Source organism: Lycium barbarum, unplaced genomic scaffold (assembly GCF_019175385.1).
Source record: "Lycium barbarum isolate Lr01 unplaced genomic scaffold, ASM1917538v2 unchr_scaffold_22, whole genome shotgun sequence".
Lineage (NCBI taxonomy): Eukaryota > Viridiplantae > Streptophyta > Magnoliopsida > Solanales > Solanaceae > Lycium > Lycium barbarum.
The window spans coordinates 116284-130063 of record NW_026843476.1 but is presented as its reverse complement, the minus strand read 5'-3'; the positions used below and the strand labels follow the sequence as shown (position 1 = coordinate 130063).

At 38.7% G+C, this 13780-nt stretch overlaps 1 protein-coding gene across 1 annotated transcript; it reads left to right on the top strand.

Moving 5' to 3' along the window:
• The first annotated feature begins 9784 nt into the window (after window positions 1-9784).
• Window positions 9785-12792, top strand: LOC132625658 (uncharacterized). The gene is made up of 2 exons (XM_060340269.1): window positions 9785-11589; window positions 11896-12792. Exons 1-2 carry the CDS (start codon window positions 10158-10160, stop codon window positions 11928-11930), a joined length of 1467 nt encoding a protein of 488 aa, XP_060196252.1. The 5' UTR covers window positions 9785-10157; the 3' UTR covers window positions 11931-12792.
• The last annotated feature ends 988 nt before the right edge of the window (window positions 12793-13780 follow it).

Here is a 13780-nt window from a genome sequence, read left to right as displayed (position 1 = left end):
GGGACTGAGGATCAGACCATGAGAGAGGCAGTCCAGCTATTGACCAGACTTATGGCAGGACAGGTTCAGGGGCACGGATTGGGAGGTGACCGAGCTTATAGGCGTGACAGTTCGAGAGCTCGTGAGTTCTTGACTTGTGGCCCTCCAGAGTTCTTCGGGACAAAGCCCGAGGAGGATCCTGAGGAGTTTATCAGGAAGATGCGGCGCACCTTACATTTTATTAATGCTTCCGCGACAGAGTCAGTCACATTGGCTTCGTACCAGTTGTATGATGTAGCGGCAAATTGGTACGAGTCATGGGAGTTATCCCGAGGCGACGGCGCTCCTAGCAGTTTGGGATGATTTTTCTCAGGCTTTTCTTAGCCATTTTCTGCCTCCGGAGTTACGGCGGGCCAAGGCTGACGGATTCTTATTGCTGAGACAGAGGGGCCGCAGTGTTCGAGAGTACAGTATGGAGTTCGATTCATTGGCCCGATACGCACCTGCGGTGGTATCTACTATGGCTGACAGGATGCACAGGTACATTATGGGGCTGGACCGGTATTTTGTCGACAGTTGCTTGGTATTGGCCGCTCAGCCCGATATGGATATTGCCCGGATTCAGGTGCACGCCCAGGGCATGGAGGACCGGCACAGGGAAGTCCGATAGGAGTCAGGATCGGAGACAGCCCAAGAGGGCCAGATCATCTGGGTATTCGGGAGATTTTCGGGGCAGACAGCCTCAGCAGCCGCAGCAGCCTAGCAGACAGCTATCCCAGCCGGCACAGAGCGCACCTCCACAGCCTACAGGTCGCAGATTTGATAGCCCAGGTTATTCAGGAGCAGGTCAGAGCTCCAGGGCTTCAGGTTCGCGGACAGATAGGGGTTCTGGTCAGACGAGGCCACCTAGGCCTCAGTGTTCTTATTGTGGCAGATACTATCCTGGGGAGTGCTACAGAGCCACCGGTGCATGTTTTTCTTGTGGCCGTCAGGGCCATTCTGTGAGAGATTGCCCGTATAAGGGTAGTTCGGGTGGTGCAGCGCAGCCTACCGGATCAGCCGCCGGGTCTTCATCTTCATCAGTGGCTATGCGCCCTACGGGGCCAGGTACTTCAGCACCAGCGGGTCGCGGCAGAGGCCGTGGTGGAGCTTCTGGTACTAGCGGTCCTTCGAACCGCATTTATGCTCTGTCCAGCCGCCAGGATCAGGAGGCATCGCCTAATGTCGTTACAGGTACATTATTGGTTTTCTCTCGGTCTGTGTATGCATTGATTGATCCAGGTTCGTCTTTGTCATATATTTCGCCTCTAGTTGCTAGTAAAATTGGTATAACGTCTGAACCTATAGAGCCGTTTATGTATTATTACTCAAGTCTTGTATTTATTCCTTTTAGATGCTCTTGTATGACTTAGACTAGACCCAGGGGGTATTTTTCTTATTCTGCACTATTTCTATTATATAATATTGTGAGACTTACATATTTATTCTTTTCCACTTGTTCGATATTATTTATGTCTTTATTTATCGTTGGGTTGAGAGTTCACTTACCGAGGTGGGAAGGTAAGTGCCCGAACGACTTATGTCAAAATGGGTCGTGACCTTGTTATGGTCCAATTTTACGCGGGTGCATAAAAGATAATTCGAGGTTGTGGAATCTATTCGAATTTTTGTATTTTTTAGAGTCGCCACCTAATTTATAAGGGAAATTAGGATAACCAAGTTTAAAGGGTTTATCAAACAAGAGAAAAATTCCTTTTAAACTAGAGTTGGAGGTAAGGGTTCTAGTGATCCCCTAGGAAAGGTTTTAAGCACTCTAGTATTAAGGATCCATAGAATGTGGTTGACCTACGAGTTTCAATGTGTGATTATTGTATTTATTTGCTTAAAATAATTCACTTTCTTGTATAAACTTGTCATGGCATATCATAGTTCCATTTTGCCAAAATTCCCTTTATTTGAAGAAAAGTTTATCTCCTTTTGAAAATATTACAAAGTTTAAATAGTCATATTACTTTCTGGACTAAAAACACGCACAAGGTTTCCCTTCGGTAGAGTTTAACTTAATTTAGTCCCAAGTATTATGTCCATTTTTATCTTTATAGGTTTTTTGAGAAATAATTGAGTATATTCCCTTTATTAATATGACATCGGTTTATACAAGTATGGAAAAAGGTTTAACAATTTTTTTGCATCTTTGTCCAATTTTAAGGTCAACCATATACTACTTTCAAACCTTTATCTCAACCTAAAGCTTAAATGTATTTTTCTTGTTTTCAACTTAAGGGTGGGCTTTGGGCCCAAAAGATTGAAATAACCTTAAGTTTCCAAAAAAAGTTTGAAAACTCATTTTTTATAACTTTCCTGAAATCTGTTTCCATTTCCTTTGTATACAAAACAGTTCCCAAATTTGTTTTAAAAGACAGGCCATAAACAATTTTGTTTTCAATATTTTTATATCTGTGTATATATATCTCGCACATCATATGTATCATTTCCAATTTTGTTTTCAAAAAGATCGCCAAATTCATATACATTTATGTAGATCGTATCACGAATATACATACATGTATATATCATTTTTTTAGTTTTAAATCACTTGGCCAAAAATCCATTTTACCAATTACATGCATTTTTATTCTTTTATTAAGTCAAGTTTAAAAATCATTTGATGATAATCCTAAACTTCTACGCAAAATTCCTAAATCCTAACCATCGGGTTAGAATAATTACAGTAATTTGTGTACATATACAATACATATACAAATACAACTTATAAAAATAAAGAAGAATAGTTTAGGCTAGTGGGCCTATCGAAGCCCACTAGTTACCATTTTCACCCATGGTTGGGCCTTCAGTGCATTTAATTCATTCGTACTTGATCAAAAAGGGGTATTGGGCCTCTGGCCCAATAGAGGCTTACGAAGAAATTGGCCCGAATGGCCCACGTGGATTCCCTTGCAAAATAAAGGAGGGGAAAGGGGGAAATGCAGTTAGGAAGTACCTAGACGAAATAAATAAATTAACAAGAGCTTAAAGAAGAAATACAACCCTATATATCATGTATACATATATACGTGTCAAGTACATTTACTATACTTAGCAAAAACAAACAAACAAGAATAAAAGCCTAAAACAGAAAAACAAATCAGGGAACAGACCCAAATAGGATAGAATCAACAAGCCATAAGGGGAAATCCCAATTCAATGATATAAGAGAACAAATAAAAGGGTCAGGCCCAAATTTTTATCAACAATGTCTTTAAGTCCAAATTATGAAGATATTCCATCGGTATACAAGATATAGCACCTTATATGTACCAAGGCTTATTTAAACTGTATATATCTCATATATCCCACATATATAATGCAATAACAATATAGTCGGTACCTTCTTCTAACTCCTAACAGCCTCAACAGAGAAAGGATAAGTTCCTTTTATGCATATATACATGACTTTAACCCCTTTTTAAAATATAGTTTTAAGTAGATTGATCTTCAAACTTAATGATTTAGCTTTAACCATAATTTTCAACACAAACAGGAAGGACATTACAACTATAACTTCTCTAGGGTGACATATAAAAGATTTTACACCATTTTCAACTCCTTAAGTCAGTTACCATTTGTTCAGGCCAAGACATAAACATTCCACTTTAGAATAAACCAAAATCCAGAGAGTAATTTCATTATAGGATCCTGTAGAGGTACTAAGGGAACACACAAATTATGAAGGCAAGAAAAGGGATAAAGGCAAAGTAGAAGCCCCAAATGTCATATAGGCTGGCTATTTAGTCTAAATAATCAACAGAAAATCTCAAACAAGCGTACATACTCTTTCAAACAGTATATGAGACCAAAGGGAGTGAGGGGACGGGATATGTAATGGTTCAGGCTTAAAGATAAAGTCATTTAGCCTATCCCTTGAATGAGTTACTTTTAATATAACTTTTACTTCAACCAAACTTAGCAAACCAACATGCTTTACTCAAATGGCAATGTAAATACAACTATGAAGATAAGCATGAGGGAAGACAAATACTATAGTTGTTACATTATACATAGCCAATATATAAGACTCAAATTGAGACAAAATAGGAACTGTCATCTTTTAGGTCACACAAACAGACAGCAAAATATGTGGAGTGACTTTGTAATATCCACAGCAGCAAGAACACAATGCACACAAAAATGTAAAGAATATCATGGGACCAAGCAGGGACAATTCTTATCTTTGCAACCTAAACCTCATCATTTCAACTTAGCAAATTGCATCTTACACAGAGTCCTTCTTTCCTCTTCAACAGAGTCTTAGAGGGTCCTATGAGACATGACTCAATATGGAGGAACCCCCTCAGCAAAAGATTAGTGGTACCAGAGTTTGTGTAACAACTTGCTTGATCGTTATGCGGGTTTTGAGCATTCTACCCTTGCTAGTACTTTCCTGAGGTTAGAAATGACAGAACTTAAATAATTTCGTCATGTTGCATGTTGTGTTTTGTGAATTATAAGTGACTCTGTGATGTATTTTTAACTTGGTTTTGTAGCTGGCTTGTGTTCATAAGACCTTTGAATGATTTTGAGAGATAAGTATAAAAATGTAGGAAATTTCGCGCTCACTGCCTAAAATACATCGCTGCAGCCGAAAGATTTCCACTGCAAGGAGGCCGCTACAGCGAGTAGGGGTTTCGCTGTAGCGAAGGGTTGGATTTTTCAAAGGCCCGCTGTAGTGAAGGGTTGGATTTTTTAAAGGCCCGTTGTAGCGAGGCCGCTGCAGCGGTCCTCATTAAGTCAGAAACCTTAGTTAAATACCTTATTTCGACGCCACTCCTCACATAACTCCAAAAACAGTTCCCAAGAAATCTTGAGGTGAATTTTCTAAGGCAAGGTCAATACTCTTCATTAAGGAAACTTTCCACCATTAATCACGTTAGTTCTTTAATCGTACTAACTCCTAGCACCAAATAAAAGCTAGTTTGGGGAGAATTGAAAGGTTAAAACACCTAAGTCCATAAAACCCTAGAATATTAATGGGTTATTGTTTATTGTTGTTTAATCATCTAAGAGTAGTGATTATCACTTCATAGCATAAGAATTGGATATTCAATGATGGAAATTGTTTTTTAAGACCTAGGGTTCTAATAAAAATGGGAACTTTGGCTAAAATTAGAACTGTAGGGTTGAATTTATTATAGAACCCACAAATTGAGTTAATACTCCTTTACTTACTTAGTATTATGATTTCTGAACATTGAACATTCTAAGGCATTGCAAAAGGGAATGGTTGTTGCGAAGTGATTCCATTGCTCAAATCTGCTTTGAGGTAGGTCATGGTTTACTTGTGTTACACTTTGATTAATTGATTGTATATGTCGTAGAATTTATGGGAGAAAGCATGTCTAGGTCTTCGGACTTGGATTTTGGTGATCGTTGTTAGTTGTATGACTAAATTGTGTGAAGTGATTCTCAATTGTTTAGGTTGATAAACTTGAATTATATTCTTGAGACTGTTGAAAGGGAGGTGTTCATATATACCCTTTAGAGATGAATTGAGATAGCTACATATTATATTATTATTGAGCAGATTATTTGTGATTCTTATTATGGATTGTGTTATTTGCTTATATTTCGTTGGTGTTGATTTGACACGTGTATTTGAGCTATTCTTGTAATGTGATTATGAGACATTTTTTGTTGATGATTGAGATGGAACATATACATCTCTTACGGCACATTTGATAGGGGGTGACGTAGCCTAGTTATGAGCTAGTGGTCCGAGGTTCATTCCGAAAAGAGTGGTACATAGACACCACGGGTCCCCTGAAGGTTATGGCTATTTGGGGAAAAATACCATTTAGCATGTGTGTACAGTTATGTGACAGAGCTGGAAACTTTATTGTTTATTGTTTTACTTTCGGCTTGAGTATTGGTATTTCATTATTGGTAATTGGTGATTGATTCTGAAAGAGGATTATTTGAGGATATTTATTGTGATCCATGTTTATTGTGCCTGTCTGCCTATTCCATTGATTTTATGTGTGTAAGCAGGATACTAATCTTAGTCGGCCTATGATACCTACTAGTGCGTGTTGTTTGTACTGACCTACACTTGCTGCACTATTTTTTGTGAGTGTAGATTTTGACCCAGAGACGTCTTCCAGACCTCACATCTAGTTGAGGCTATTCGTTACCAAGATCAGAGGGTGAGCTCCTATTCGTGAAATATCGCCTGAAGATCTTTCTTTATTTCAGATGTCTATCTTTCATCCCAAATATTATGTTTTTTTTTAGACAGTATCTTTTTTCTTTAGACATTTTTGGTTAGAGTCCTTGTACGGTGACTTTTAGATTTTTAGGGATGTAATAGCTAGATTTTCGCATTCGCTATTTTATTTATTTTATTGTCAGACATCTTATTCCATTATTCGTGAGCAATGTTTATTATTTGGTTTAAGTAATTGAAATTGGCTTAATAATGGGTTAAGGGATTGGTTCGCCCACTATAGGACTTGTGTGGGTTCCACTCACGTCTGTTGGGACGTGACAAAGTTGGTATCAGAGCTTTAGGTTCGTTGATCTCATCGTACAAGGACATATCTAGTAGAGTCCTACAGATCGATATGGAGACGTTTGTACTTATCTTCGGGAGGCTATGGGACACTAGAAAACTTTAATTTTTTTCTTTCTTTCGTGCTACTTGATTCCAATTGTTATCTGGATAATTCAAATTGGTATCTGACTATTTTTTCTATTCTCTTACAGATGGTGAGGGCTGGGGCCACAACTCGCGGGGGAGGTCAGGCCGCTGGGGCTGCAGTTCGTGGAGGAGGCCAGGCCAGAGGTCGTAGACATGGTAGAGGCAGTGGATCAGCAGTACTGGCCAGGGGCGGGGCTTCTGCGGCTGGTCAACAACACGTTGAGTCACCTGAGCCTCAGGAAATACCAGATGAGGCGGCAGATTTTGTAGCTGCACCAGCTCAGCCAGGTATAATTGCTACCACAGTGCTATCAGATGTTATGGTCCGAGTGCTGAACCTACTGAATGGCTTAGCAGAGGCAAGTGTGTTACCTGCAGCAGAAGGTAATTAGGGTGCGAGAGCAGGTGCTCTGGCTCAGGCTCTAACTCAGGCACCAGTGGCACAGTATGCTGCAGCTGTGGCTCCGTGCTTGGGTGAGGCCCCAGGACCTGAGTTATTTCCTAGACGAGTAGGAGGACCAGTGATGACAGGTGATGAGCACGATTTATTTTAGAGGCTCACTAAGATGAAGCCTCCAGAGTTCTATGGCACTGAGACGGAGGATAATACGAGTTCATTATTGATTGCCACAAGAGGCTCCATAAGATGGGGGCAGTTGAGAGGTATGGGGTAGAGTTTGTGACTTTTCAGCTCATGGGAGATGCAAAGTTATAGTGGAGGGCATTTTTAGAATGTAGTTCAGCGAATTTTCCTTCGTCGACTTGGACTCAGTTCTTCTATATTTTTCTTGAGAATTATGTTCCTCATACCTTGAGGGACAAGAGGCGTGATGAGTTCAGTAATATCGAGCCGAGTAACTCTTCTGTCGCTGCTTAAGAGTACCTATTTCACTCTTTGGCTCATTATTCTCTCTAGCATTTGCATACTGAAGAGGAGAGGGTTAGACATTTCGTGAAGGGATTGAATACTGCCCTTCAATTGTCGGCTCTTCAGCTTATGACTAGAGGTTGTTCTTTTCAGGAGGTTGTGGATCACGTGCAGACTGTTGAGGGTTTCCATCAAGATGGCTACAACAAACATTTAGACAAGAAGGCCCAAAAGGGTGGTGAAGTCAGCGGTACATTTTCTAAGTGACAGGGATCCCAGAGTTACTCGGGTCATTAGGTTCAGCAGACTATGCCGACCTTGTTGGAGGCTTTTGTGGAGTCGTTCAGTACTCGATCAACCAGGCAAAGGGCTCTTAGTACCGAGTTCCAGATCAGGGAGGTTTTTCAGCTTCTTCGGTGTCAGGTCAGAGGCCTACTTTTGATCGTGCCTGCTTTGAGTGTGGCGAGCAGGGGCACATCAAGAGGTTTTGTCCTAGACTCAGACAAGGTAACCAAAGTGGTCAGTTTTAGGCTACCAGGCCCCCAGTTGCCTCGGTTAGAGGAGGAGGGGTCTTTTATTGGGAACCGTGCTCAGATTAGACGGGGTTGTAACATGATAGGTAGAGGTGGCGCTCAGCCTAACAGGGGAGGTTATCAGTCTAGCAGAAGTGGATATTAGTCTGGTAAAGGGTGGTTCTCAGACGGTTCAGGGGCACCGTAGATGATAGCAACCATGGAGGCTCAAATGCATTAAGGATCAAAAAAGGTCACCACCAAGATTCGGGACGAATCTTCTATAAGAGGGGGAGAATGATAGCAACCAAGGAAGCTTAATTTTCGTTGAAGACTAAAAAATATCAAGATGCTTTAATGGGCTTCATTTGGTAATGACATGTCATGTAATGGAGGAATAGCTCCAGCCCAAAGGAGATCTTTAGGGAAAGTCTTAATACTAATTGGAGGCCCCAATTGAAAACCAAGATGAGTTGGATTATGGCCCAAAACATGCCCAAAGAAGGAACAAGTTCAGCAGCCCATACTTGTGTTTCTAGAAGATCATTTAATGCTATGTTGACTACATTTAATGTTTTTATTGAACAAAGTGTTGGTGGTCTTCTATGCACATTGGAACAAATGTTTGGTGAAATGTTGGTGGTCTTCTATGCACTTTGGAACAAAGAATTGGTGGTCTTCTATGCAGCTTGGAAATTGCACCTTAATTAATTTGGTTTGACCAACTTTAATGTCTAGAATGTTCTTTATTTTATTTAGGGTGGCAGCCACCATTTCTCCTATATAAAGGGGTGTTTTCTTTTTCATTGTAACTAAGTTTGAATATTAATAATATTAGCCTTGTGCTTGTGGAGACCTTTGAGGTTCTCTTTTGGGTTATGCCCTTTTTGTTCTACTTTGAACCGCAACTCGGATTCTTCGATGGTAAGATTCCTTGTTTGAGTTCCCTCCCTCCATTTCTTCTTCTTCTTAATTGATTCAACTCCTTCTTTCACTATTAAACAACGTTTTAAGTATCAAATACTTAAACTTGTGAACTTCTTTCTCAAGAATCAATCCTTCCCCCTTTCTAATTTTCAATTCTAAAGTCTTCCGCTAACCGTGTTGTTATCAAGTGGTATCAGAGCTTTGGATGGTTGAGAATTCCTATACTCACCCGATCTATTGATTTGAATTCTAAATACCAAAAAAAAAAAAAAAATCTGAAAAAATACTGTAGCACGTGAACAGTAGCAAAAAAAAGTTAGAAAAAAAAAAAACTGCTCAAGTGGACAGTGCCGTGAACAGTACTCTCTAAGTTTTCTTTACTTATTCTTGATTTCTTCAATCCTTTATCTTGTGATTTGTTGACTTTAAATTATTGGGAAACCCATTGTGGTTGTTATCTCTTGAAAATCGCATTAGTTTTAAAGATTCTTTGACTAAAACTCATCAAGGAACTCAAAAGTCACATTGAGGAGTGCAAGATCATTACAATACATTTGTATCCAAACTCATTGATATGTTCTAAATCTTTTCTTGAAAGTGTTAATTTCTTGCATTTGGTTTTCTTTATGTTCTCTTACTAGATACTTGAAGTATTTGTCCATACTTAGAGTTGTCTAGTAATTTTGTGTCTATTTCTTTGTTTCGTGCTAATTTGTTCAGTGTTTCTCTCTCTCTCTATTTTCATTGTGTATTTCTTGTTTCCTGTCAATTTTAAGTTTTTGTTGTCCTTTTCTTTGTTTGACATAAACTCCATTCAACCAAGCTTTGGAACTTACTTTGAGGTGTTTGAGTTGCTGGTTTATTGAAGAACTTCGAGGAGCAGCCCTTGAGTGGTAAAAGGCGAGAGTGGTGAGATTCTTTGAGGGTAAAAGCCTACTTGTGTGATACACGAGTGTTGAGAGTCACTACTTGAGTGATGTAAGGGTGTGATGCTTTTGGTGAGGTCCTTTTGCTTCTAACAATTTTTTGTTTATAATTAAGCAATTTGCAGGTCTTTGGGAGGTTGTGGCTACATCCATGGATACCAAAAGAAAGGAAGAAGATAAAATATTAAAAGAAAGAGATGAAAATGACTTTTACTGGTTACGAAAACTCTATGAAGCAATGAAGAAAGCAAATGATGAGTGGGATGAAAAAAAAGAAGAAACAACATAATTCCAAAAAAACATCTTCAAACTATCCGTCATCTAATGAGGGGGAGTTGAAGCACAAGGCGTATGAAAAGAAGGACCAAAGGGACACATCAAGTGCTTGTAGAAAATCAAAAATCAGAGTTGATGTTAGAAGTCCTCCAAAAGATAGTAGAGGAAGTCTTGGCAAGTATGTGGGTGCTTATGATACTTCAAATAACATATTCTTCCAAGGAAAGCAAGGGAGTGTTTCTTCATCAGTTGGATCCTTTTTCAATTCAAACAAAAGTGAGGATGAGCGACAAAAGAAAGAGAGAAGTAAGGGTGAGAAACTTGACAACTCAAGAGAGGAAAAAGTAGAGGAAGTGATGAATGAAGAGAGTGAGTTGTCAAGAACTGGAAATGAGTGGACAGAATCGAGTGAAGTGCGTTTGGGAGGTAAAATAGAGGGTGAACAAAAGCACTTGAGAGATGATAGAAAAGAAGTGCTTAAAAGAAAAGAGTGCATAAGTGTGAAAGGATCTTGTTCAAGCTCTAACCTTTTAACTCATTCTTTTTCTAGTATTTGTGCTCCAAATGTGCAGGTTGTTGAAGAAGAACCCATTGAAGTGTTGGAACAACAATTGAAGGAAGAATCTAGCTTCAAATGGGATTTGAAAGTAGCAAAGGCTAATGATTTGTGGAAACAATTGCAAGTAGAAGACAAAGTTGAGCTTGATGATCTCATGTGGTATGACCTTATCGATGATCTATTTGTAGATGCAAACAAAACTGAACTTGTACCACAATTTGTTGAATCAAGGGTTTTAGGTGAAGATATAACTCAAATTGAGAGTGAACATAACTTTTTTTGTTGTTCTTCTCACGTGAGCAGTCTGCCACAATGTGGTGAACGTGGGAAACGAGATAAGTTGAGTGAACAAATCCAAGAGAATTTGAGAAAGGATGAATCTTGTTCATATGCTAATAAACTAACTCTTTCTTGTTTTAGTCTTTTATCTCCTTTCATGCAGAACATTGAGGATGAACTTTGTGTAAAGGATGATGACAGCTCACTTGAAGAAGACAATCTCATGGGTCAAGGTTTTAAAGTGTGGGATAACCCATTATGGGATGATACTAAACATGAGTTTACTGTACATTTTTGTCCACTTTGGGATTCCAATGAAGGAAGCAAAGGTGATGAAGTTTCCAATGAAGACATTGAGACACATGAAGCTTTTGGTGCCGTAGATATTGAGAAAGTTGAGCTAGGTGCAGAATGTAGTAGCTCAAGTGTGGAAAAGGACAAGTGCTCACATGTTTTCAACTTCACAATATCTTTATCTTGTTTTCTAGATCCTTATTTGCAGGTTCATTCCAAGCCACTTCACAAGAAAATAACTTTTGATCCATATCATGACCATGGTATATTGAATGGTGAGGTTAAGTTGTTTAGAAAGAGCAAATATGGTATGTTTTCTTGGTATTCATATGCTTTTGGTCTGGCTAATGATCCTCTACTGTTTAAAGAGCTAATGAATTGTGTTTTTAGTTCTTGTGTTGGAAATTACATTGTTCTATTAGATGATGTAATGCTTGGATATTTAAAAGGGGTGTTTGTGCATAAAAGAACTAAGTGGGTTAAGTGGTTGCATGATCACTACCTTGTGTTGTTTTTACCAAATGCTTGTTTTGTTTCCTTTGTTTGCTCCCTACGTATTGTGATTATCATGTTGGTTGCAGGTCAATGTCAAGATTCGCGGACGAATCTTCTTTAAGAGGGGGAGAATGATAGCAACCATGGAGGCTCAAATGCATTAAGGATCAAAAAAGGTCACCACCAAGATTCGGGACGAATCTTCTATAAGAGGGGGAGAATGATAGCAACCAAGGAAGCTTAATTTTCGTTGAAGACTAAAAAATATCAAGATGCTTTAATGGGCTTCATTTGGTAATGACATGTCATGTAATGGAGGAATAGCTCCAGCCCAAAGGAGATCTTTAGGGAAAGTCTTAATACTAATTGGAGGCCCCAATTGAAAACCAAGATGAGTTGGATTATGGCCCAAAACATGCCCAAAGAAGGAACAAGTTCAGCAGCCCATACTTGTGTTTCTAGAAGATCATTTAATGCTATGTTGACTACATTTAATGTTTTTATTGAACAAAGTGTTGGTGGTCTTCTATGCACATTGGAACAAATGTTTGGTGAAATGTTGGTGGTCTTCTATGCACTTTGGAACAAAGAATTGGTGGTCTTCTATGCAGCTTGGAAATTGCACCTTAATTAATTTGGTTTGACCAACTTTAATGTCTAGAATGTTCTTTATTTTATTTAGGGTGGCAGCCACCATTTCTCCTATATAAAGGGGTGTTTTCTTTTTCATTGTAACTAAGTTTGAATATTAATAATATTAGCCTTGTGCTTGTGGAGACCTTTGAGGTTCTCTTTTGGGTTATGCCCTTTTTGTTCTACTTTGAACCGCAACTCGGATTCTTCGATGGTAAGATTCCTTGTTTGAGTTCCCTCCCTCCATTTCTTCTTCTTCTTAATTGATTCAACTCCTTCTTTCACTATTAAACAACGTTTTAAGTATCAAATACTTAAACTTGTGAACTTCTTTCTCAAGAATCAATCCTTCCCCCTTTCTAATTTTCAATTCTAAAGTCTTCCGCTAACCGTGTTGTTATCAGTAGAGGTTCTCAAGCTAGTGGTAGGCATGCCCATTACTATGCTATGCCAGGCAGGCTAGAGGTCGAGGGATTAGATGCAGTTATCATAGGTGCTATCTCAGTCTGTCGCCGACAATCTTCTGCACAATTTAATTCGGGCTGCACGTTTTCCTATGTGTCTACTTACTTTTCTAGGAGTTTTGATACTACTTGTGACTTGCTTATTACTCCTATCCTTGTGTCTACTATGATTGGAGATTTTGTAGTTGTAGATAAAGTGTTTAATTCTTGCACTGTTATGATTATGGGTTATGGTACCTGGGTAGACTTAATGACTTTAGACATGGTAGATTTCGATGTTATTCTAGGTATGCTTTGGCTAGCTCCCTACCATGCGATTCTAGACTGTCACGCTAAAACCGTGATAACAACGAGGTTAGGGAGATCCCAAATTTATAATTAAAATATAAGAAGTGCGGAAGCAAATATAGAAAAGAATTTAAAAACTAGAAAATAAAAGATATGGGAAATTCGAAGGAACAATCCACGAATTTCCAAGAACGTTATTTCTAAAGTCTTGACAAGATCCAAGTAACAACGTATAGATTTATAGGAAGAAATCTAACGCCTTTACTTGAGATAACAAATCAAAAACAGTAGATTAGGATCCTGACCGCTTTGTGAGTAACTTAAGATAACAATTAGTATTTAGAACTAACCGCCTTCGAAAGAATACCAAAAAGAAATCAAAGATATCAAGGAAGAAATTATCTTACTACCTTGAACTAGGAACTAGTTAGGTTGAAAGATAAATCCTAAAGTAATGCCACAAAGGTTCAAAAGAACTCTCAATAAAATATATTCTTCAAAATCTGATTTACAATGTATGACAATCACCCCTATATATAGTTGTAAAGGAAGGAACTAGTCCAAATAGAAATAAATGGGAATTATC

Coding starts and splice junctions, on each gene's coding strand:
- LOC132625658 (XM_060340269.1), top strand. CDS start 10,158: ATGATGAGTGGGATGAAAAAAAAGAAGAAACAACATAATTCCAAAAAA. Junction 11,590..11,895: donor TGACCATGGTATATTGAATG/GTGAGGTTAAGT, acceptor TGTTGGTTGCAG/GTCAATGTCAAGATTCGCGG.